Source organism: Acanthaster planci, linkage group LG09 (genome assembly GCF_054643075.1).
Source record: "Acanthaster planci isolate LZ-2023a linkage group LG09, COTS_SCS, whole genome shotgun sequence".
NCBI lineage: Eukaryota > Metazoa > Echinodermata > Asteroidea > Valvatida > Acanthasteridae > Acanthaster > Acanthaster planci.
Window position 1 is genome coordinate 16,455,508 of NC_141785.1, and position 25,054 is coordinate 16,480,561.

Below are 25,054 nucleotides of genomic sequence, written 5' to 3' on the forward strand. Positions count from 1 at the left end.
GTGGCAATGTGGTTAATACACCATCAGACTGGGGCACTGGTTGCAGTTACTGCCAAAAATTCAGCGATGAAGACACAACACTGTCCACCTGTGTCTCCCTTCCAGTGGTATTAATAAATCTCACAAGTTACAGAGTGGATTCTTGACAAGGAAATTGTAATACATGTATACCCCTTTGTCCTCTTTAGTACCCATGCAAATTTGAAATTAGATTGTGGAAAGTTGGTGCAATTTGAATTACAAGCAAAAAATATGCCAACAAGTGCAGGAGTCAAGTTGCCATTTTCTCCCCCATGACACATTGCCAATTATTTTCTTTATTCGTTATTTAGGAATTTTAAGCGCCAACATTTTAAAAACACTGTGACCACCCTAGAGGAAATTCTTTTTACTTTGTCCCCTGGACTTCAAACAAATTAGGCAAATCTGAGTGACTGTACGCTAAATTTCTGAGTTTTTGACACGAAAAACAGCAGTTTGGACCAAACTTTGAGTGGTGGTATGGACTAGTACAACTCCCCTAAAAGAGACATAATTCCTTAAAAACACAAGTCAACACTTCTGTCTCATGTGGGATAAGGGCAGCACAAACAATTGCTTATAAAGTGCAGTGACACTTAGCAATGACTTTCAACCTAAACAAATGCTGACAAAATTATATACACCAAGTTATCAAGTTTGACACTTCAAATGAAGAGAATGAAACTTAGATTGAAGCTATAAATCACTCCACTTCAGAGCCATCACAAAAGTTTCCTGAGCATAGCAATAACAAAAACAAGCAGAACTGCAGGGATCTTGTTGACAAGTCAATATCTGTGCGGCAAGCTTTAGCCTGTAATGGTCGTGTTACTATGGTGTTAGACTTGAATCATCCAGTCCAGTGGCAGTAGAATACTTTTGAAAGGGGGGGGGACAAGCCCAAATACGGGCATATTCAAGTTTTTTGGTGGGAGAGGGACAATTTTTCTGTACTTCCCATAGAGGAAAAGGGGGCAAAATAGCTACCTTTTCAAAGGTGGGGGCAAGCAACCCCCCCCCTCAATTCAGTAATGAGCAATGTCACAAGCTATTCAAATGACTTCAATGCAAGTATTACACTCTCCACCCTGTCAGTTGTGACTGGTCTTGTGAAAGGACTTATGACGTCTTATCATCTGCAGGGTCAATTTCATAGGGCTGCTTAAGCGAAAAATTTGTTTAAGAGTGAAAAAACCTTACTTGACAAAATCAGGTTACCAGCCAAAACTTCTTGCGATGTACATGCATATTGTTTTGGAATTGTATTTACCAGTCTTTTGGTTAGCACGACAATCCCACAGTGTTTGAGCTGGTAACCTTTGTTTCTTGAGCAAGGTTTTTTTGTGCTTAACCAAATTCTGTGCTTAAGCAGCTCTATGAAATTGGCCCCTGTCGCTGCAGCTGGTGATACCCCTCCATATGGCAAGCTCTAAATGGTCCGTGTCTGGACCAACAAGAATAGGTAAACAGTGTATTTCAAACGTTTTATTGATTCTCTGTGAGAATGACTGTTATCCTTCTTGCAAACTGAACATGCGGGCTACTTTGTGATGCCAATCATTACTTTAGTGCTATTTCGACTTGCAGCTCCAAGGGCGAGTCAAAATGGCAATGCATTAAATCAGCGTCATATTCTTTAAGAAAAACACACATGAACAAGATTTTAGCGATTAAACCTGTCAGAAAATCTTTCAGCCTTGAATGAGGGCTCTGTACTTTTTGGGATCCCTATGTTGAAAAGTAAGCAGGCCCCTTACATGCTTAATATGAAAGGCAGAAATATCTCTCCCCTTAACGCCACGATGTACGTTGTCACACTTGATCACTCAAGTTATTATCAAGTTTACTTGCATATGAAACTAAATAAGACAGAAGACCTTGAGAACCTTGTACCAGGGCGAAGATGAGCTTTGTACATTCACAAACATTTTGTTGAAAGGAGGGCAATTAACAAGAAAGATGAAGGATATATCCCTTTGATATCACTGCTGATGCACTTGTCATACATGATCACTCAAACAGTTGTTATCAACCTCATCATTGAGGTATAAATATCAGCAAGAAATCAGCCAGCCTTTGGCAAGTATAACTTTGTCTTTTGGTCCGATTTCTTTCTGTGCTTCCTGTATTCCTGGGCGCAATAAATACTGCATGGCAGAGAATTCTAAGTCAAGCTGCAAAACTTCTGTGCCACGCAATTTTGTATTAAGTCTTTAGTTTATGCCTTCTAATCCAGTGATGCCAGTCAGCCTCAAAAACTCAGCAAAACACCAAGTCCTGATGAACAATGCAGATTTGATGTCAATGTGCACGTAACATGAGACTTGACAAACGGCAATGCTGTTTGAAGATTGGACAAACAACCACGATATCAGAAATCAACTATCTTTTCATGGACAGCTTGAAATTGATCAGCTTCAACAACCATGACTTGGTAATCAGTGCCCCTGTTAAATGAGCACTCCTTCAGGAGATAAATCAAAGCAAGCAACTGGTCTTTGTGGGATCAAATTTTGTGGACCATCACAACAATGGATTGGATTGTTTCGAAAAACCCTGTTTAACCACTCACTCAGCACTGGGAAGCCCGGTACCGGAGCCGTTGGCAGTACATGTATATGCATGGCCTGGGAGCCAGAAATCGAACAAAAGGAACTGGGCCTTGTAACAAAAGACCAAACTCGGAACAAAAGACTGAGCTGCTGGGAATTGCCAACAATTTTCAGTACAGTGTGCTGGGCATTATAGAAGGCAATCCGTCATGGTTTTGAAAGAGTATACCACCGTTTGCAGCATTCAGCAACCATGGATTATCAGCGGGGACAACAGTGCTCTAGCACTCCAGCGATGAGCCATACAATATTGCTGCACTCGTGACCAGACAGTCATTCATGTGGATGTAAGCATGCAGTAAATTAAGTTATGAATTTTGGAAGAATTTTGAAGATGGAAAATCAAGAAAAATCAACTGGCGAGTTGTCCCACATGTGCAAACTCCACCCAGCAGGAAGTGAGCCAAGCCAACTGATCTAACACTTGGCTCAAACCTGGTCATCAGCTTTGAAGTGAGTAACAAGGTGGTATCTAGATGATCACGTTGCTGCTTTTGGACCCTGAAGACTGGGTTAATGAGCAAAGTCTTCATACGCTCCACAATAACAACATGGCATCAGGTCTGTCTTCACCAAAGGAAAACTGTACTAATTATGCATATATTATATTTACATAAATGAGGAGTTGGCAGCGTCGTACGAGTACACAAAAACAGAAACTGCGATAATCACTGTAGTCATGCCAATCATTCTGTGCCTTGGTGTTATTACCAACTCAACTTTTCTGTTTGCTGTGATTCATGTTCCAAAGAGGAAATCTCACACTACTCTTTACTTGGCACACTTGGCACTAGCTGATCTACTGCATCTCATTTTAGCTGTATCGTTCCAAACAGGGAGGAAATATTCTTCACCTTTGATAATGCACGATCCATTTGTCACTTCAGCCCAGTGCATTAGCTTTTATACTGTCTTAAACTCCACTTACATATCAGCTATTGCACTTGTTACCATGGCGTCATATGAGAGATTCTTGTCTCTGTGTCATCCACTCAGACTTCACAGAATCTGCAGTCGACGAAGGACCTACAAACTGACTGCAATCTGCTGGCTGTTTGGGTTGGCAGTTGCTTCTTGTAATATCTTCATGGGATACAGCATTCATCACTATTGTGTGGAATGGCCTGATCAGGATTGGTATAAGGAATACCCATCAGAATTAACATTCTGTTGGCTAGAACACATGAACGCGTACCACACTCTTGGCGTGATCACAGGGATTTCCTTATTTGTCATTGTTCTCCTGAATACATACATGTACATCTGCATCATATATGAGTTAAAGAAATGCAGAAGTGCTAGTGACAGAATCCAGAGTGACCAAGATACATCACGAATGGCAAACCGAGTGACAAAGACGGTACTTGTTAATGGAGTGGTATTTTTTGTGTGTCAGGCTCCTTATCGAAGCTTCAAGACATATACAAGTATTAATTACTTAACCAATGTCTCAACCGGGGAAATATCAGAATGGTTCTGGATTGCTGGGGTTCTGCTCCTGCTTAATTCAGCAGTCAATCTACTCATTTACAATGCGACGAACCCACAATACAGAGCTGCTTTGGTGGAAGCATTCCGGTGCAAAGGCCATGGTCAGCAACATTCCAACCCTCCTCTTGCAATTAGCAGAGCAATGAAAACAAATATTCCAACCGATAACGAAAGACAATTGTATCAGGAAACCAGTGTGTAAAATCCACATCCATTTCTCCAACTAGCTACATGCCTATTCCAGCATGTACTGTATTTCCTGCCCACCACATAAAAACAGAGTTAGCTTAATGGAGCTTGGAATGTTTATTGAACCATAGAGGAAGGACACAGAAGAAGTTGCAACTTACTTTCTTTTGCCACTGTAAATAAACTTCTTAAATTTTGATACACTGTTCCATTATCCATGCTAAGTTTGTAATTTATTTTCTCCTTAGTCCAATACATCAGTGTTCAAAGACTTGGTACAAATTTGGCTAAGACTGGCCAACAAAATATTGACTTGAACTGGAAAACTAAGTTCATAAGAAACAACATGTGCTATTTCATCACAGGGAGTGATCATGAAATCTCATAAAATAAGCTTTTGTACAAATGCCATCATAAAAATGATTTAAACAAAACGCACAATCTTGTGAACTTCCAGGCTATTATTCCCAAAATAACTCCGGAAGAAAGCGCTCATTGAGGGTAATGACTGCACATATAGATCAAGGGCACATAGCGTAATGCAAGCATTATATTTGATGTTGTCATAAGATCATACCAAGCACCAACAAATGTATGAATATTCAATTTCCTATACCTCAGTCAGTCAGTGCACAAAGTTTTAAATACGAAGATTACCAGCGACAAATTGCGGCAGCGATCATAGGGTACAAAGGGGATTTTTAGTTGTGAAACAGATGGTGTGTTGCTGTGCTCTGGCTATGGACATACTGGGCATGCCTGAAAGCAGTCATTGTTACAGCCCCGGCAGTTCAAACTCCTTCTGTGTCCTTCCTCTATGATTGAACACACTGAAGTTCCAGACATCTGACATGTCTATACTGGACAAGTTTAGGTACCAACGATGGTTCAACCATTTTTGTGTGTTTGTATAGAAAGGGAAAGTCTAATTCCAGAAGAAAAACTCCAAGCTGAATGATCTGTACAGCAGAACAATGGTTCCTCACTCAAATCCAACTTTACCAACAAAGAGAAACATACATCATCTTGTTTAATTTGTGGAAGCTGTCAAAAATAAGGTATAAACAGAAGACAACATACATTTTGGGACATCTGTCACTGTCTTTAAATGATTTATAAGCATTGATTTAATTCAATTTGTTCAAAGCATCTACATTGTACCTCTGAGTTTAACATAATAAAGTATCAGTGAACGTTACATCTACCTTGTACAAGTATTTCATCGGCAGAAGAAATGTCCGTCACTATGCAGTGAAACCAAAAAGAAGTACAGGTCACACAATGTCCTGATTAAAGCGTCAAGTTTAATCAAATCTGAGTCACTGCTTTATTAATCACAAAGGAGTTGAATCACAAACAAGCATACTGTAACGCGACTGCTTTTTGGAGACCTTTGAACAAGGTAAAAAAGACCTTTCTGCTTGTTGTGCCTACCTCTACATCAAGCATGTAAAATAAGTGCACATGTGGTGGATGGTATTTTCCACTCACTGTCCTTAAGTTCAAGCCCCTAATTGGCAACTCTAGTTTTGTCAAAACTTAAGAGTCTGGTTTAATTAGAACCTGGTACTTACCCTTGGCATCTGTATCTCTGAAGGAATTGTCTACAAGGGTAGAAGTACGTGTGCCCTTACAGGTACGGTATTGGTGCTATATAGAATCGTTTTTAACAAGTTATAACTCAGCAGAAAATTAATTATAGAAACCTTATACATGATCATTCATGCTGCTACTTTCTTGTTCAAGGTGTGATTGCACCTGCAAACCGACGAACACTTAAAAGCTTCCCCAAGAAAGCAAATAATCATATGCCCTCAATTTACGACAGAAATGGTGTTGAACTGAAGGACACGAAAAATATGCAAAATAATAGACCCTCAAACATACATTGTGACTCTAAATTGACCGATAAGTTGTCACAGTGGTGTTCATTATTTCGTTCTCACCATCCAGCTTCTATTCATTCAAAGCAGCACAAGTTCTGCTTTCATTGCAACTACGACACTAACGACTCATCGTCTCCAATCCCTGCGAAAATAACTAAAAAAACTTGTAATCTATTCTGACAATGCGCTTCGATGAATGACAGCTTTTTACTCCAGTTATCCTTTCACTGTGACGTATACAGTTGATGAGAGAGGCTTCAGATGGTACAAGGTGATTTGGGGATTTTGGGGAGTCTGGTTCTTTAAATTTAACATTTTTAAATGAGTACACTTCATAGGGGAATCTGACTGAAATTGGGCCATGCACGAATACAGTCAATTTAGCGTGTCATACACAATCACCTCAGTAGGTTTTAGCAATCCCACTGAGACAAGCCACTCGAGTTGAGAAAGGCCACTGAAAGGCCACCTTTAGGATCCTGTGTCTGCACATCACTCTATCAAATTGTGGCCACAATGTTGGTTTTTTTTAAGAAGGCAGCACACTACGTACATGTACCATGCGATTCCACCTCCACCTCATTGTATTCACTTGCTGCATTCTGATCCATCAGTGAAGGAAAGCTTCAGTAAACCAGAGCAAAAGGAGCTCAGTTGTTATGTGGAGCAGAGCAGAAGACAGTAGATGTAAGGAACTGGAGGCCATCTAAATAGCTGGTAGCATTTCAGAGAAATGAAATTTGACTTGAGCAATCAACCAAGCAGAAATCCACCAACATTCCATGACCAACCCGAGATTGATCAGTCTCTATGGTTTTAACTTGGTGGTTAATGCCTCCTTACCAGCTCGGCTTTGGTCACATTCTTTTGGGAGAAATCAAAGCTGGTAAGTGACTTTTGGGTGATTGATGTTTTCTAGACCAATCACAACAAGATGAATAATCCTGAATATTGGATTATATACATGCCTGATTCCAACCTGCTCAACAGATTGAAGTGAGTAACCAACCTAAACCTCTCGACGATTACATTGCTGAACATCTGTTAACACCTTCTCGTATTACTCAGAAATTCACTTGCTGTTTACAAATCTTGAGACAAGTTGGAATTCTGGTCGGCAATATAGACATTTCTCATAAGATGGAATCTGCTCTATCATTACCAGAAGAGAACATCAGCTATTACAGGTATGTGGATGAGGAATGGGCTTCAACGCTTTCTTACACTACCACAGAAACTGTGAACATCACCGTTCTTATGCCAATCATTTTGTGCCTTGGTGTTATTACCAACTCAACATTTCTCTTTGCTGTGATTCGTGTTCCAAAGAGAAAGTCTCACACTACTCTCTACTTGGCACACTTAGCACTCGCTGATCTAGTGCATCTCATTACTTCAGTATCATTCAACACTTGGAAGAAATATTCTTCACCTGTGATAAGGCAAGATCCATTTGTCACTTCAGCCCAGTGCAGCATTTATTTTATGGCAGTAAACTTCAGCTACATCTCATCCACGGCACTGGTCACCATGTCCTCATATGAGAGATTCTTGTCCCTGTGTCATCCACTCAGACTTCACAGAATCCGCAGTCGCCGACGAACCTATAAACTGATTGCTATCTGCTGGCTGCTTGGGTTGGCGAGTGCTTGCTTTGATTTCTCCATGGGATACCACGTTTCTTATCAGCAGGTGATGTGGCCTGATAACGATAAGTACCTGGGATATCCATCAAAAATAAGTCACTGTATCCCAAAAGACATACAGAAATATTTCATCATTCACCTAGTCTTGAGCATTTCCTTACTTGTTAATGTATTGCTGAATACTTACATGTACCTCCGCATTATATATGAGTTAAAGAAATGCAGAACTACTATTAACGGAATCCAGACTGGCCGGGGTGCAGTCCAAATGGCAAACCGAGTGACAAAGATGGTACTTGTTAATGGAGTGGTTTTTTTTGTGTGTCAGGTCCCTTATCAAAGTATGGTGACATATATCATTATGTGTCACATAAACTTCACAGTCCCAATCTTGGCCACAGAAGAATTGCTCTCGTTTACACTGGTTCTACTCTGTCTGAATTCAGCAGTCAATCCACTGATTTACAGTGCAATGAACCCACAATACAGAGCTGCCTTGGTAGCACCATTCCAGTGCAAAGGGCACCGCAAACATCTTACCAACCCCCGTCTTGCAATTAGCAAGGCAACAGACAAACCCAATCTTACCAATCAATCTGGGCACTTGTCTATGGAGACCAGTGTATAAAACTCATAGCCATTCCTATCAACTAGCCGAACATGCTCCATACTCTACCTACTCCATGAAAACTGAATCAGAGTGTGCCAGATGGAGATGCTCAGATCAAAAAATTCCACAAACATCCTATAGATATTTGTCTACTTCCTCTCTGAGGCTGGTAGTTAAAGGCGGACTATCAAACTGTACACGGCACTTTTGATTTCTCAAAGAATAAGATTTATTAGCTGGTCGTACAAATTCTGGCTGACAGAATGTAAATCGACATGATGCTGTTTCTTGCTAAAATCTAAGTTTACTAAGTTTTTGAATTGTGTCTGATCTGTATGTAGTTGTAAAGTTGACTACATTACAACAATAACTGTACATACTGAACAACAGTGTAAATTAAAAACAGTTCGTCACTCTTTCCTATCCAAAATGCCAATATTTTATTTATGTCTAACCCAATCTCACCAGCTATGGATGTACATGTACATAATAAACACCGCTGGTGTGACATAAAAAATATCATGGATAAAGGACACATGCTGTCGGGAACATGCACAGCAGTAGTATTAGTGGGACTTTAACCACTTGCTGCCAGGTGCGTTTGAAAATGCAGTGCACACATATGGGCCATTTTCAAGATTTTCAGTTTTCAAAATTCTTCAAAAATTCATCATTTCATTTAATGGACATTTATACCCACACACACAGCTGTTTGGTGGCTACTCTAAGCTGACAGGCAACCTCCATTGACTCCCGAGTATTTCAGGAAGGCCTGCCACCCTGTAAAGAGAGCCCAGAATTGTGAGGTGTTGCGTAATTTCCTTTATTCCCAGTGAATGCGAGTGGCGTCTTTTCAAACACGGCTGGATTAGCATGCAGCGGTGCCGTGTTGCTCATCAGTGGGGCCCTGGAGCACTTTTGTCAGCAGTGCTGGTATATTGTTTAAAAACAGTGACAGATTACCGGTATCTTCGAAAAATGCAAGCCGAAAAATGATGGCAATTCCCAGTAGCAGGTTTTTTGTTCTGAGAACAGTTTTTGTTACAGGGACCAGCTCTTTTGTCCGATTTCGGGCAGCCCCACTAGCTACGTGTAAACCCATGGTACCCAAAACGGGGTTCCCTGGCAGCAAGTGGCTAAAGAGGAAGAGAAATGCTTTGGCTACTACATGAAGCCAGGACTATGTAAAGCCAATCAAAAACTGGTGCACAGTCTCCTAGAAACACTGAGATCCATCCTCTGAAAGCTGACCTTCGATATGGGGGGGGAGGCTATTCCAGATCCTTACAATGACTGGAAGGAAACTCCCATCATAATCAAGCTGGGTCTGGGCTCTTCTAATGGCAGTAGGGAGGGAACTATGTGGAGAATAGGAATTCAACGCCACAGGAGAATGAAGTGCTTGACAGTGGTTGTATTAGGAATAACAACAGTTGTAGAAGACAATGCCTCATAAGAAACAGACATGAATCCAAGCACATTTTCAACAGTGGCAGAATCATGTTTAACATGGGGAGGGGCTGTCGTAAGGCTCTCAGCAATCAACAGATTGATCGATTAAACCCCATCCCTCAAGCGGCAGCTGGCTGCCAGGTGGGGGGGGGAAGAGTTGTTAGACCAGAGGCATCAGTTATAAATAGGTTGATCCATTAAGCCCCACCCAATTATAGGACCTGCAAAAAGTGGGGAGCCAGGCCCCTGCCAGGCGAAAAAATGGGGGGCCACTGGTCCCCTGCCCTCCCCCCAGCACTTTCGCTGCCAGTGCATCCATCACCCATTCATTATAGGACCTGCAAACAGTGTACCTGTGGGTGATGGGGAGAATCCCCCAGTTGAAAAAATGAGGGGCCATTGCCCCCTCCTCCCACTTCTACCATCATTGTGCGTTTTATAGATGTCTGTTTTGGCAATAGGCTGATGACAAAGGGGTTGAAGGTTGTACACGACTTGGCCACTTGGTACAATACCAATAATTGCCAGGGATTTCTCTTCTGTGTGGTGTAAGATGTCATGGTATATGTAAGAGTCAAGCGTACTCATCAAGTACAGGGAAGCATACTCCATCTTATGTAAGAATAATTTGAAGAGTATGGTCGCAGGTTGACATAGCTGATGCTCTCCTTCTAATGCCAACCAATGACCACAGGCACCTGGCACAGTTGACTGCAAGGAATGCACCTTCATGTACATGTACTTTCAATCTTTAGCTTTTTAAAAATGGTAAGGATCATTGGTTTCAATTTCACAGCCTCAAAACTAAACAAAAGTCAGTGGAGTACCAGCCAAAACCCTTTACAGCTCTCCTTAATTGTACTCAGTTTAAGATGATTTTTGAAAGTCACACTGCATCAGGAACACATACAAGTTAGTTTATTCATGTCCCAGCTCCCAAAATTGTTCCGAATTTCACAAAGCTAAAGTACATGTAGATGACATCCTGGGTATTTCAGTTATGAATTTTGGCTTTTATTAAATGTATTGATATTATATGTCGTAAAACAAATGTTGAATTCCAAGTAAAGTAATTATTCTGACTCTATAACTATCAGAAAGTTTTCAAAGTCATTGCAGAGTGACAGTTTAAATATTGTACCTTTTGTAGCGGCAGATGTTGAAACCTAATAAATTTCTTCAGTCTTGTGCATGAAACAGTCATTGCAGACAGTTGTGATAATTAAGAGTCAATACAATCTCCTACATGTATATTCACCATAGGGAAGATAGATCAACAAATCAGCCAAGGTTGACTTCAGCTACCTGCTCTGAGCTGGAACAAAAGAGGGCGTGTGTTTAACTTATATTGACAGTCTTGTGGTATCAAGTCACTGCATAGGCTTGCAAGTTTACGCATGTTTCATGCAGGGCACGCTGAGTATGCACAATGAATTTAATTATGAAATGTTGGATTGTACGGTCTTTGCATGCACGCCCAACGCATGCAAGAACCCAGTTGGAAACCTTCGTACTATCTGTCTTTCTTTCACCAATGAGTGTCCACTTGAACTCAGGGTGGATTGCCTGTGTAGCAGGGGCAGATTTAACTTAGTTTATTTCCTTGGTACTAAATGCAAATGTCCACGCACACATAGGAGTAGCACCCCCTAGTTTACCCATCCTAAGTTGCATTGTGCCCCTCATAATTGTTTACTTGATGACTCATGCAACTGGACAGGCACTGTGGGCATGCTTTGAGCCCAAGTCTCAGTAAGCAGGTTGGCAGTCGGTGAAGTAACACACCTGTTAAATACCAGTCAAGTTCTGCCCTGAAAGCTTAGACCTGCGGTGGACTTGGTAGTTGATGCTTGAGTTGGATTGATCTGTAACTTTTCTTAAGTGCTGTGTTGGTTTTGTCGGTTTTGTTGGTTTTGTAGGTTCTTGGTTTTATTTTCTTGTTAGTTTGGGTTGGTCTTGTTTTAGATTGGTTAAGCCTTACCTTGATTCTGTTGCAGATTTGCTTTGGGCTAGGATTGGTCTAATTACTAAATTTAATTTTGGTCTTGGTCATATTTCCCCCCTACATTTTAGGTTTGGTTTCAACAATTCTCTGATTTTCGACTTAGTCCTGTTTTTTTTAGTTCTCTAGTTGCATTCCTTTTTGGGGGGATATTTTTTAGAAGAAATAAAAGATTTTGTTGTTAGAATCAAGTTTCAGCTCCCGTATCCCTATTCTTTTAGACTTCTTGCGACTCCTCCCTTTTGATCCTGTTGAAAGTTTTTTTTGCGAGTTCCCCAAGTGTTTTATTTTCTTCAAGTCTCTTCTTTATTTTTTTTTATTCTCGTCTGAAGTGTGCCATTTTTCCCCGTTACACCTGCAAATTACAATAAAGGTTAAATTCCATTGGCTCCAGTTTTCTTCAAGATAAGATGGTGGGTTGTCCTCTGGAATACAGAAGTAAAGCTGGCTGAATGAAATAAACTTCTGACAAACCAGAGTTTAATGTCAGCCAGGTTTAGGGGCAGCAATCATAAAGAAGCAGGTGTTTTTATGATAACATGAAAATAAGCAGCCTCCCGAGTTTCAATGACAAAATCAACCGCATTGAAACAGTGTATCTAACAATTAAGTTGTTTCATAATCCCAAAAAAAGAACAGTTACATGGACATGTTTACACAAATGAGAGTTCCTACTTAGCAATATCATAATTGACAGCCAAGAAGGCAATATGAGTAACAGGCTGTAAATTACATTTCCTGGAAAGCATCACCAATGTGATATACATGTGCTCTTACAAATGAACAACCACTCGTGGAGCTATCATCAATCACATTAAGATATGAAACTTAGTAAGACTCATCTTCAACTCTCGTAAATTCAACTGATTAACTTTTTTAATTTCATTTCACATCAATAATGGGAAAACTGAGCCCCGGCCAATGTGTGACCTGAAGAACACATCTGCATTACCAAAATACTGTATGATTTCTGCTCCCAGAAACTGAATCTCACCTACTCATATAACTCTCAATTTGTTAGAGAGTTCAAACCACTGTTTCCGCATAGTTTTAATCTTGGATACTAAAACAATGATTTTACCGCCTGTTTTTGAAGCAAATAAATGACTAAAAAATCATGCAAAGGCTGGCAAAATGCTTCTGGAGTTACTGTGGGACTTCTGTTTCAGTGGTCAATGTGGTACCACTAGGCTCTTCAGCTGAATGAGAACTGAATGGCTGTACCTTACAGTAGCCTGTATACTTAGTGGACCGACTTGTGCACATACAGCTTCACTGGGCTTAACTAGACTCCAATGTGGTACCACTAGGCTCTTCAGCTGAATGAGAACTGAATGGCTGTACCTTACAGTAGCCTGCATACTTGGTGGACCGACTTGTGCACATACAGCTTCACTGGGCTTAACTAGACTCCACTACATGACAAACTAAAGTTGAAGACAGCAAATATATGTACGCTGCAGTTGACATGGATTGTGAAAGCCTGTTACCTCAAAGGGCAGAGCAATTTTATACCCAGCCATTCCACCTCTACCATCATATCATGAGTTGCTGCATTCTGATCCACAATCACTGGAGAGCCTGTCAATGATGAATGCACACAACAAGGGGCTTGATACACTTAGCTGTTAGCATCTCATCAGACAGATGAAGTTTGATTTGAGCAATCAAAGGAGCTGAAATCCTCTAGAGCTCCAAGACCAACTTGAGATTGATCAGGTCGATAACCACAACTTGATGGTTGATGCCTCCTTACCAACTGTGCTTTGGCCACATTCTTTTGAGAGAAATCAAAGCACTTGACTGACGTTTGGGCGGACCAATCTTCTTCTGGACCGATCACAACAAGACGAATCATCCTGAATACTGGACCACTTACCGGTCCATGCCTGATTCCAACCTGGTCGATGGATTGGAAGTGAGTAACCAGCCTAAACCTCTGGATGATCACATTGCTGGGCAGTTTTTGAGACCCATTTATATTACTGTATTCAGAAACTTACTTGCTATCTAAAACCCTTGAGACTGGTTAAAGCTCCGGTCAGCAACATACGGATTAAATGTACAATGGAATCTTGCCTATCAACACCACTGGAAAACTGTAGTTTTTTTTGGAACATGTCAGAGGAATTTGTTGCAATCTTTGAGTTCACAAAAACAGAAACTGTGATTATCACTGTTCTTATGCCAATCATTTTGTGCCTCGGTATTATCACCAACTCAACCTTTCTGTTTGTTGTGATTCGTGCTCCAAGGAGGAAATCTCACACTACTCTCTACTTGACTCACTTGGCTCTTGCTGATCTCCTCTTTCTTATTTCATTTGTATCAGTCCAAACTTGGAGTAAATATTCTTCACCTGTGATAAGGCAAGATCCATTTGTCACTTCAGCCCCATGCAGCATTTATTTTATGGCAGTACACTTATGCTACATCTCATCCATGGCACTGGTTACCATGTCCTCATATGAGAGATTCTTGTCCTTATGTCATCCACTCAGACTTCACAGAATCCGCAGTCGCCGACGAACCTACAAACTGATTGCAATCTGCTGGCTGCTTGGGTTGGCAATTGCAAGCTACAATATCTTTTTGGTAAACGACTTATTTAGTTTGTGTGCAATATGGCCTAATGATGACAAGTACCTTGGATATCCATCAAAAATAACATACTGTTCAACAGCAGATATAGATAAATATGTCATCATTAATCTAATCATAGGCATTTCCTTACTTATCATTGTTCTCCTGAATACTTACATGTACATCTGCATCATATATGAGTTAAAGAAATGCAGAAGTGCTAGTGATAGAATCCAGAGTGACCAAGATACATCACAAATGGCAAACCGAGTGACAAAGTTGGTACTTGTTAATGGAGTAGTTGTTATCACGTGTCAGACCCCTTATCAATGTATGGTAGCTTATATGTTTATGTGTTACAATCAAAACGTAATTTGCTCATTCTGGGCTGTAAAAGAATGGCTCCCAATCACAATGGTTCTGATCTGTCTTAATTCAGCAGTCAATCCACTGATCTACAGTGCAATGAACCCACAATATCGAGCTGCTTTGGTAGCAGCATTCCAGCGCAAGGGTCACCGCAAACATCTTACCAACCTTCCTCTTGCAATTAGCAAGGCAACAGACAAATATAATCTCACCAATCAAACTGGGCACTTGAATAAGGAGACTAATGCGTAAACTGTGTAGGCATTCCTACCAACTAGCCGAACATGCTCCTTACATATTTGTTACCTGTAAGGCTGACAGGTTTGAAGACAATCAAAATGCACATAGCACTTTTGCTTTCTTCAAAAAGTGGAAAAATTCATTTGCAGGACATAATTTCAGACCGAAGGAATGGTTCCTAAAATCTAACTTTCCTAAGATTGCTAATTGTGTCTGATCTTATTTGTAAGTTGGCTGCATTACAAAAAATAATTGTACATACTGCGGAAAAGAGTAAATTAAAAACAACTAAATGCTTGACAAAGGTTGTTAGGAAGTGACAGCTGGTTCATGACAGACTTCTCACAGAAAACAAGCAGAAATCTAAGTGCATTTTCTAGATGTCTGTTAAGGCAATATGCCCATGACATCCTTAGGGTTAAGGGTTGATATATTTGCCACTTGGTCCAATATCAATAATTGACCATGCACATCTCTTCTAGAGTGGCCAAAGATGTCAAGGTCAGAGTCAGGTTCACTCATCAAGTATAGGGGAGAATAATTCATCTCACCTCGGAACTATTCAAAGAATATTACCTTGTACGGGGTCGACATACCTGTAGCTAATGCTACTCTTCTGAAACCAACCAATAACCACAGGCACATGGCCTAACTGAAACACTGCACCTACATTACTGTTTCATTCTTCAGCTTTTTAACCATTGATCACTGGTTTCAGTTTTCATAGCCCCAAAACTAGGTACAAGTTGCAATGGAGCACCAGGCAAAATCGTTAACAATGCAGAGCAGACTGGTTAATTACCCTAGTGCATTTACTAAATCAACAAACTTGACTCCTATGACCCACTTGAGACATGAATCCCAAGCTTCCAAAGCCTGGACTACCACTACTACTTGTACACAATATGCACACAAACAGGTAGCTAACCTCCCCATAAATAAATGGGCCTTGGGTAACTTAATCCTACTCATTTTACGATGATTATAAACAGTCAAACTGCAATTAGGCATGTTTACTCAATCTGTTTAAGAAAATTCTCCCTAATTGCTCAAAGCTAAATTAGAGGACTTCCTGAGTATTTTATTAATGATGTATGGGCTGCTGTTGAATGTATATATTTACGAGTCCATACAAGCTTGCTAGAGTCATCATATGGGGGTGTGGGGGGAGCATACATCTTCTGAAGATTTGATGTACATGTACATGATTTTACTAATGAGAACAGGTTGCTTGAAAAGTCATTACGAGATGTTTCACAGACGAATACACAGACGGATAAAGTAACCATTGCCAAGACAGACATTCAGAATGTGTTCTCGGACCTTAAGTTGAAATAAAACTGCAGGACCTGATGGTATTAGAGACAGAATTCTTAAGTCATGTAGCCATCCATTAGCCAGTGTTTTTACATCGCTCTTTCAAATGACATTACTTTTATTATTAAGTGAAGATTTCATCCCAAAAATCTGGAAAAGGGCAAACACAGTCCCTGTACCAAAACAAGATAAGGCTACTGTGATGAATGACTACCGGCACCACCCTGAAGGCATCCAACATCATGAAATGTCTGGACAGATTGGTCATGAAATGTCTTATTATAATCAAGCTAGTTCATTTCTTGATAATTTTCAGTTTGTGTACAGGAGTCAGAGGAGTTGACGATGCAGTGCTGGTGTACATAGCTCCACAAACTTTTGCAGTCACTTGGATTTACCTAAAGCTTATGCCAGGTCATTTTTTTAAATTGATACAGTACATGTAGATGACATCCTGGGTATTTCAGTTATGAATTTTGGCTTTTATTAAATGTATTGATATTATATGTCGTAAAACAAATGTTGAATTCCAAGTAAAGTAATTATTCTGACTCTATAACTATCAGAAAGTTTTCAAAGTCATTGCAGAGTGACAGTTTAAATATTGTACCTTTTGTAGCGGCAGATGTTGAAACCTAATAAATTTCTTCAGTCTTGTGCATGAAACAGTCATTGCAGACAGTTGTGATAATTAAGAGTCAATACAATCTCCTACATGTATATTCACCATAGGGAAGATAGATCAACAAATTCAGCCAAGGTTGACTTCAGCTACCTGCTCTGAGCTGGAACAAAAGAGGGCGTGTTTTTAACTTATATTGACAGTCTTGTGGTATCAAGTCACTGCATAGGCTTGCAAGTTTACGCATGTTTCATGCAGGGCACGCTGAGTATGCACAATGAATTTAATTATGAAATGTTGGATTGTACGGTCTTTGCATGCACGCCCAACGCATGCAAGAACCCAGTTGGAAACCTTCGTACTATCTGTCTTTCTTTCACCAATGAGTGTCCACTTGAACTCAGGGTGGATTGCCTGTGTAGCAGGGGCAGATTTAACTTAGTTTATTTCCTTGGTACTAAATGCAAATGTCCACGCACACATAGGAGTAGCACCCTCTAGTTTACCCATCCTAAGTTGCATTGTGCCCCTCATAATTGTTTACTTGATGACTCATGCAACTGGACAGGCACTGTGGGCATGCTTTGAGCCCAAGTCTCAGTAAGCAGGTTGGCAGTCGGTGAAGTAACACACCTGTTAAATACCAGTCAAGTTCTGCCCTGAAAGCTTAGACCTGCGGTGGACTTGGTAGTTAACGCTTGAGTTGAATTGATCTGTAACTTTTCTTAAGTGCTGTGTTGGTTTTGTCGGTTTTGTTGGTTTTGTAGGTTCTTGGTTTTTTTTTTCTTGTTAGTTTGGGTTGGTCTTGTTTTAGATTGGTTAAGCCTTACCTTGATTCTGTTGCAGATTTGCTTTGGGCTAGGATTGGTCTAATTTCTAAATTTAATTTTGGTCTTGGTCATATTTCCCCCTACATTTTAGGTTTGGTTTCAACAATTCTCTGATTTTCGACTTAGTCCTGTTTTTTTTAGTTCTCTAGTTGCATTCCTTTTTGGGGGGATATTTTTTAGAAGAAATAAAAGATTTTGTTGTTGGAATCAAGTTTCAGCTTCCATATCCCTATTCTTTTAGACTTCTTGCGACTCCTCCCTTTTGATCCTGTTGAAAGTTTTTTTGCGAGTTCCCCAAGTGTTTTATTTTCTTCAAGTCTCTTCTTTATTTTTTTTTATTCTCGTCTGAAGTGTGCCATTTTTCCCCGTTACACCTGCAAATTACAATAAAGGTTAAATTCCATTGGCTCCAGTTTTCTTCAAGATAAGATGGTGGGTTGTCCTCTGGAATACAGAAGTAAAGCTGGCTGAATGAAATAAACTTCTGACAAACCAGAGTTTAATGTCAGCCAGGTTTAGGGGCAGCAATCATAAAGAAGCAGGTGTTTTTATGATAACATGAAAATAAGCAGCCTCCCGAGTTTCAATGACAAAATCAACCGCATTGAAACAGTGTATCTAACAATTAAGTTGTTTCATTTATCCCCAAAAAAAGAACAGTTACATGGACATGTTTACACAAATGAGAGTTCCTACTTAGCAATATCATAATTGACAGCCAAGAAGGCAACATGAGTAACAGGCTGTAAATTACATTTCCTGGAAAGCATCACCAATGTGATATACATGTGCTCTTACAATGAACAACCACTCATGGAGCTATCATCAATCACATTAAGACTTAGTAAGACTCATCTTCAACTCTCGTAAATTCAACTGATTAACTTTTTTAATTTCATTTCACATCAATAATGGGAAAACTGAGCCCCGGCCAATGTGTGACCTGAAGAACACATCTGCATTACCAAAATACTGTATGATTTCTGCTCCCAGAAACTGAATCTCACCTACTCATATAACTCTCAATTTGTTAGAGAGTTCAAACCACTGTTTCCGCATAGTTTTAATCTTGGATACTAAAACAATGATTTTACCGCCTGTTTTTGAAGCAAATAAATGACTAAAAAATCATGCAAAGGCTGGCAAAATGCTTCTGGAGTTACTGTGGGACTTCTGTTTCAGTGGTCAATGTGGTACCACTAGGCTCTTCAGCTGAATGAGAGCTGAATGGCTGTACCTTACAGTAGCCTGTATACTTAGTGGACCGACTTGTGCACATACAGCTTCACTGGGCTTAACTAGACTTCAATGTGGTACCACTAGGCTCTTCAGCTGAATGAGAACTGAATGGCTGTACCTTACAGTAGCCTGTATACTTGGTGGACCGACTTGTGCACATACAGCTTCACTGGGCTTGACTAGACTCCAATGTGGTACCACTAGGCTCTTCAGCTGAATGAGAACTGAATGGCTGTACCTTACAGTAGCCTGCATACTTGGTGGACCGACTTGTGCACATACAGCTTCACTGGGCTTGACTAGACTCCAATGTGGTACCACTAGGCTCTTCAGCTGAATGAGAACTGAATGGCTGTACCTTACAGTAGCCTGCATACTTGGTGGACCGACTTGTGCACATACAGCTTCACTGGGCTTAACTAGACTCCACTACATGACAAACTAAAGTTGAAGACAGCAAATATATGTATGCTGCAGTTGACATGGATTGTGAAAGCCTGTTACCTCAAAGGGCAGAGCAATTTTATACCCAGCCATTCCACCTCTACCATCATATCATGAGTTGCTGCATTCTGATCCACAATCACTGGAGAGCCTGTCAATGATGAATGCACACAACAAGGGGCTTGATACACTTAGCTGTTAGCATCTCATCAGACAGATGAAGTTTGATTTGAGCAATCAAAGGAGCTGAAATCCTCTAGAGCTCCAAGACCAACTTGAGATTGATCAGGTCGATAACCACAACTTGATGGTTGATGCCTCCTTACCAACTGTGCTTTGGCCACATTCTTTTGAGAGAAATCAAAGCACTTGACTGATGTTTGGGCGGACCAATCTTCTTCTGGACCGATCACAACAAGACGAATCATCCTGAATACTGGACCACTTACCAGTCCATGCCTGATTCCAACCTGGTCGATGGATTGGAAGTGAGTAACCAGCCTAAACCTCTGGATGATCACATTGCTGGGCAGTTTTTGAGACCCATTTATATTACTGTATTCAGAAACTTACTTGCTATCTAAAACCCTTGAGACTGGTTAAAGCTCCGGTCAGCAACATACGGATTAAATGTACAATGGAATCTTGCCTATCAACACCACTGGAAAACTGTAGTTTTTTTTGCAACATGTCAGAGGAATTTGTTGCAATCGTTGAGTTCACAAAAACAGAAACTGTGATTATCACTGTTCTTATGCCAATCATTTTGTGCCTCGGTATTATCACCAACTCAACCTTTCTGTTTGTTGTGATTCGTGCTCCAAGGAGGAAATCTCACACTACTCTCTACTTGACTCACTTGGCTCTTGCTGATCTCCTCTTTCTTATTTCATTTGTATCAGTCCAAACTTGGAGTAAATATTCTTCACCTGTGATAAGGCAAGATCCATTTGTCACTTCAGCCCCATGCAGCATTTATTTTATGGCAGTACACTTATGCTACATCTCATCCATGGCACTGGTTACCATGTCCTCATATGAGAGATTCTTGTCCTTATGTCATCCACTCAGACTTCACAGAATCCGCAGTCGCCGACGAACCTACAAACTGATTGCAATCTGCTGGCTGCTTGGGTTGGCAATTGCAAGCTACAATATCTTTTTGGTAAACGACTTATTTAGTTTGTGTGCAATATGGCCTAATGATGACAAGTACCTTGGATATCCATCAAAAATAACATACTGTTCAACAGCAGATATAGATAAATATGTCATCATTAATCTAATCATAGGCATTTCCTTACTTATCATTGTTCTCCTGAATACTTACATGTACATCTGCATCATATATGAGTTAAAGAAATGCAGAAGTGCTAGTGATAGAATCCAGAGTGACCAAGATACATCACAAATGGCAAACCGAGTGACAAAGTTGGTACTTGTTAATGGAGTAGTTGTTATCACGTGTCAGACCCCTTATCAATGTATGGTAGCTTATATGTTTATGTATTACAATAAAAACTTAATTTGCTGGGCTATAAAAAAATGGCTCCCAATCACAATGGTTCTGATCTCTCTTAATTCAGCAGTCAATCCACTGATCTACAGTGCAATGAACCCACAATATCGAGCTGCTTTGGTAGCATCATTCCAGCGCAAAGGTCCCCGCAAACATCTTACCAACTTTCCTCTAGCAATTAGCAAGGCAACAGACAAATATAATCTCACCAATCAATCCAGGCACTTGTAAAAGGAGACTAATGTGTAAACTGTGTAGGCATTCCTACCAACTAGCCGAACATGCTCCATACATATTTGTTACCTGTAAGGCTGACAGTTTTGAAGACTATCAAAATGCACACAGCACTTTTGTTTTCTTCAAAAAGTGGAAAAATTCATTTGCAGGACATAATTTCAGACCGAAGGAATGGTTCCTAAAATCTAACTTTCCTAAGATCGCTAATTGTGTCTGATCTTATTTGTAAGTTGACTGCATTACAAAAAAAATACTTGTGCATACTGCAGAAAAGTGTAAATTACAAACAACTAAATGCTTGACAAAGGTTGTTAGGAAGTGACAGCTGGTTCATGACAGACTTCTTACAGAAAACAAGCAGAAATCTAAGTGCATTTTCTAGATGTCTGTTCAGGCAATATGCCCATGACATCCTTAGGGTTAAGGGTTGACATATTTGCCACTTGGTCCAATATCGATAATTGACCATGCACATCTCTTCTAGAGTGGTCAAAGATGTCAAGGTCAGAGTCAGGTCCACTCATCAAGTATAGGGGAGAATAATTCATCTCACCTCGGAACTATTCAAAGAAGATTACCTTGTACGGGGTCGACATACCTGTAGCTAATACTACTCTTCTGAAACCAACCAATAACCACAGGCACATGGCCTAACTGAAACACTGCACCTACATTACTGTTTCATTCTTCAGCTTTTTAACCATTGATCACTGGTTTCAGTTTTCATAGCCCCAAAACTAGGTACAAGTCGCAATGGAGCACCAGGCAAAATCGTTAACAATGCAGAGCAGACTGGTTAATTACCCTAGTGCATTTACTAAATCAAACTTGACTCCTATGACCCACTTGAGACATGAATCCCAAACTTCCAAAGCCTGGACTACCACTACTACTTGTACACAATATACACACAAACAGGTAGCTAACCTCCCCATAAATAAATGGGCCTTGGGTAACTTAATCCTACTCATTTTACGATGATTATAAACAGTCAAACTGCAATTAGGCATGTTTACTCAATATGTTTAAGAAAATTCTCCCTAATTGCTCAAAGCTAAATTAGAGGACTTCCTGAGTATTTTATTAATGATGTATGGGCTGCTGTTGAATGTATTGATGTAATATATTTACGAGTCCATACAAGCTTGCTATAGTCATCATATGGGGGTGTGAAGGGAGCATACATCTTCTGAAGATTTGATGTACATGTACATGATTTTACTAATGAGAACAGGTTGCTTGAAAAGTCATTACGAGATGTTTCACAGACGAATACACAGACGGATAAAGTAACCATTGCCAAGACAGACATTCAGAATGTGTTCTCGGACCTTAAGTTGAAATAAAACTGCAGGACCTGAAGGTATTAGCAACAGAATTCTTAAGTCATGTAGCCATCAATTAGCCAGTGTTTTTACATTGCTCTTTCAAATGATATTACTTTTATTATTAAGTGAAGATTTCATCCCAAAAATCTGGAAAAGGGCAAACACAGTCCCTGTACCAAAACAAGACAAGGCTACTGTGATGAATGACTACCGGCACCACCCTGAAGGCATCCAACATCATGAAATGTCTGGACAGATTGGTCATGAAATGTCTTATTATAATCAAGCTAGTTCATTTCTTAATAATTTTCAGTTTGTGTACAGAAGTCAGAGGAGTTGACGATGCAGTGCTAGTGTTCATAGCTCCACAAACTTTTGCAGTCACTCGGATTTACCTAAAGCTTATGCCAGGTCGTTTTTTTAAAATTGATTTCTCCAGTGCTTTTAACACAATGCTACCTCGCACTCTGGTACAGAAATTACTGAACATGGATATCTCTCCGAGTATCATGCGGTGGATACATGTGTTTCCGAGAGAAAGGTCACTGTATGTCAAAGCAGAGAGTACCTGCTCCAACGTCAGGGTTATTGTGCTCCATCCTCAGGGTTGTGTTATTTCTCCAGTACTAATCTCGCTCTACACAAATGACAAATTACATGTATGTTCCAGCTCAAGCGGCAGCATTATCAAGTATGCCGATGATACAGTTATAACTGGTAATTTGAAAACTGATCCCACAATGTATTTTTCAGAGGACTTCATCAACTGGTGTATTCACCACTATCTCTCAAATATGTACAAAAAAACAAAGGGAAAAATAATTCTGACTTTCGGCACAATACTGAAGCACATGAACCAATCATTATCAGTAAGAGTACTGTGGAAAGAGCCAGTCACAACAAGTGTACATATACTGGTATCTTGGTGCTGTGGTAGCCGAGAACTGAACTGGAATAGCAACATGAATCGATGTGTAAGAGGGCTAACCAATGTATATGTACTTCCTGCGGAAAATGAAAACAGTTTTGCGTTAATCATACAATTTGGCATTTATTTTATGAGTCTGTGATTTAGAGCGTTCCATCTTTGAACTTGACATGCTCATTTTGATTTTATCTGTTAATTATGTAAATTTAAGGTACTTATTATTCTGTTCCCATTTTTATTCATTAATTACTGCCATGTATGTTGAATATCTTCTTTTTAATCTTAAACTGTGTAACATGTTTTTTGATGAAACCTTTTAAAGTGAATTGCCAATGGAACACAACTATCTGGTTTTTTTTATAATGCGGACAAAATAAAATTGAATTGAATTGAGTAAGGTGAAGAGGGGCCATGACACTCCTCCAAAAATAAAAAGAGTCAAACCTTTCAACAGAAGAATTTAGGATGATTTCTTCCTCCCTGAAACTTGTAAAATGCCCCCCTGGTAAGGTCCTCAAAGTTCGTGAAATCTCAAGCAAGAGAAGAGCACAATGGGGCTTTAAAGTAAAAAGCAGACAAACAAATGAAAACCCCCAGCATAGAACAAACAAACCCAAACCACACAATGAGGAACAGCATCTGAGTCGCTAATTTAAACAGCCTCATGCAATCACAAACTGCAGCTACAAACACACCTACTGGTGGATACCATTAAAAGCCCAACAATGCATCAAAGTCTGTCTGGTCCTTCAAGTCTTTCTTTGTAATAAACCCTCTAATGAAAGCGCTTTAACCACTTCCTGCTGGGGCAGTTATCAATGTTGATGATGCTGGGCCGGGATATTTATCATTTTTTTCTGTTTCAAAATTCTTTAAAAATTCTTATCTTCATTTACTGGACAATTGCAAACACGTGAAGGACTGTCTTGTGTCCACTCTAGCCTGACAGACAAAATCTATTGACATCCCAGTATTTCAGCCAGGCCTGCAGCCTTGTAAAAGGAGCCCAGATTGTGCGGTGTTATATAACTTTCTTTTGTTCACGAACCTGGCTCAGTACGCTGCTGACCTCTTTTCAATAGGGGCCGGATTAATATGCAGCAGTGCTGTGTGGCTCATCGCTGTGGTGGTAGAGCGCTTTTGTCCCCAGTGGTAATCCGCTCGCTCTAAATACCTAAAACCGCGGTATACCATTTCAAAACAAGGCTGGATTATCTCCACTTTTGAGAGTGAAAAAATATTGGTAATGCCCAGCAGCCTGGTCTTTTGTTCCGAGTACGGTCTTTTGTTACAAGGCCCAGTTCCCCTTGTCTGAGTTCGGAGACCCCGACCACGCATATAAAGCATATTTGTCAGGATCCGGAATCCCCGGCAGGAATTGGTTAAATTTCCTACACTGTACACCCTCCCCTGCCTTTACCCTGCAATTTTCATGTCCAGTTTTCTTCACTAATCTGGTAGAGTGATGACAAAAAAACATGGCAAGTCT

General features: G+C 40.1%; 2 protein-coding genes across 7 annotated transcripts in view; one reads left to right on the forward strand and one right to left on the reverse strand.

The window, feature by feature from the left end:
• Positions 1-25,054, reverse strand: part of LOC110988841 (GATOR1 complex protein DEPDC5-like) — a 127,457-nt gene that overhangs the window by 21,372 nt on the left and 81,031 nt on the right. The window lies entirely within an intron of this gene.
• LOC147798224 (neuropeptides capa receptor-like) lies at positions 7,340-8,473 on the forward strand. The gene has a single exon (XM_087141135.1). It carries the CDS (start codon positions 7,340-7,342, stop codon positions 8,471-8,473), a length of 1,134 nt encoding a protein of 377 aa, XP_086997261.1.

What these genes read in the sequence shown, in the direction of transcription:
- LOC147798224 (XM_087141135.1), top strand. Translation starts at nt 7,340, where the DNA reads ATGGAATCTGCTCTATCATTACCAGAAGAGAACATCAGCTATTACAGG.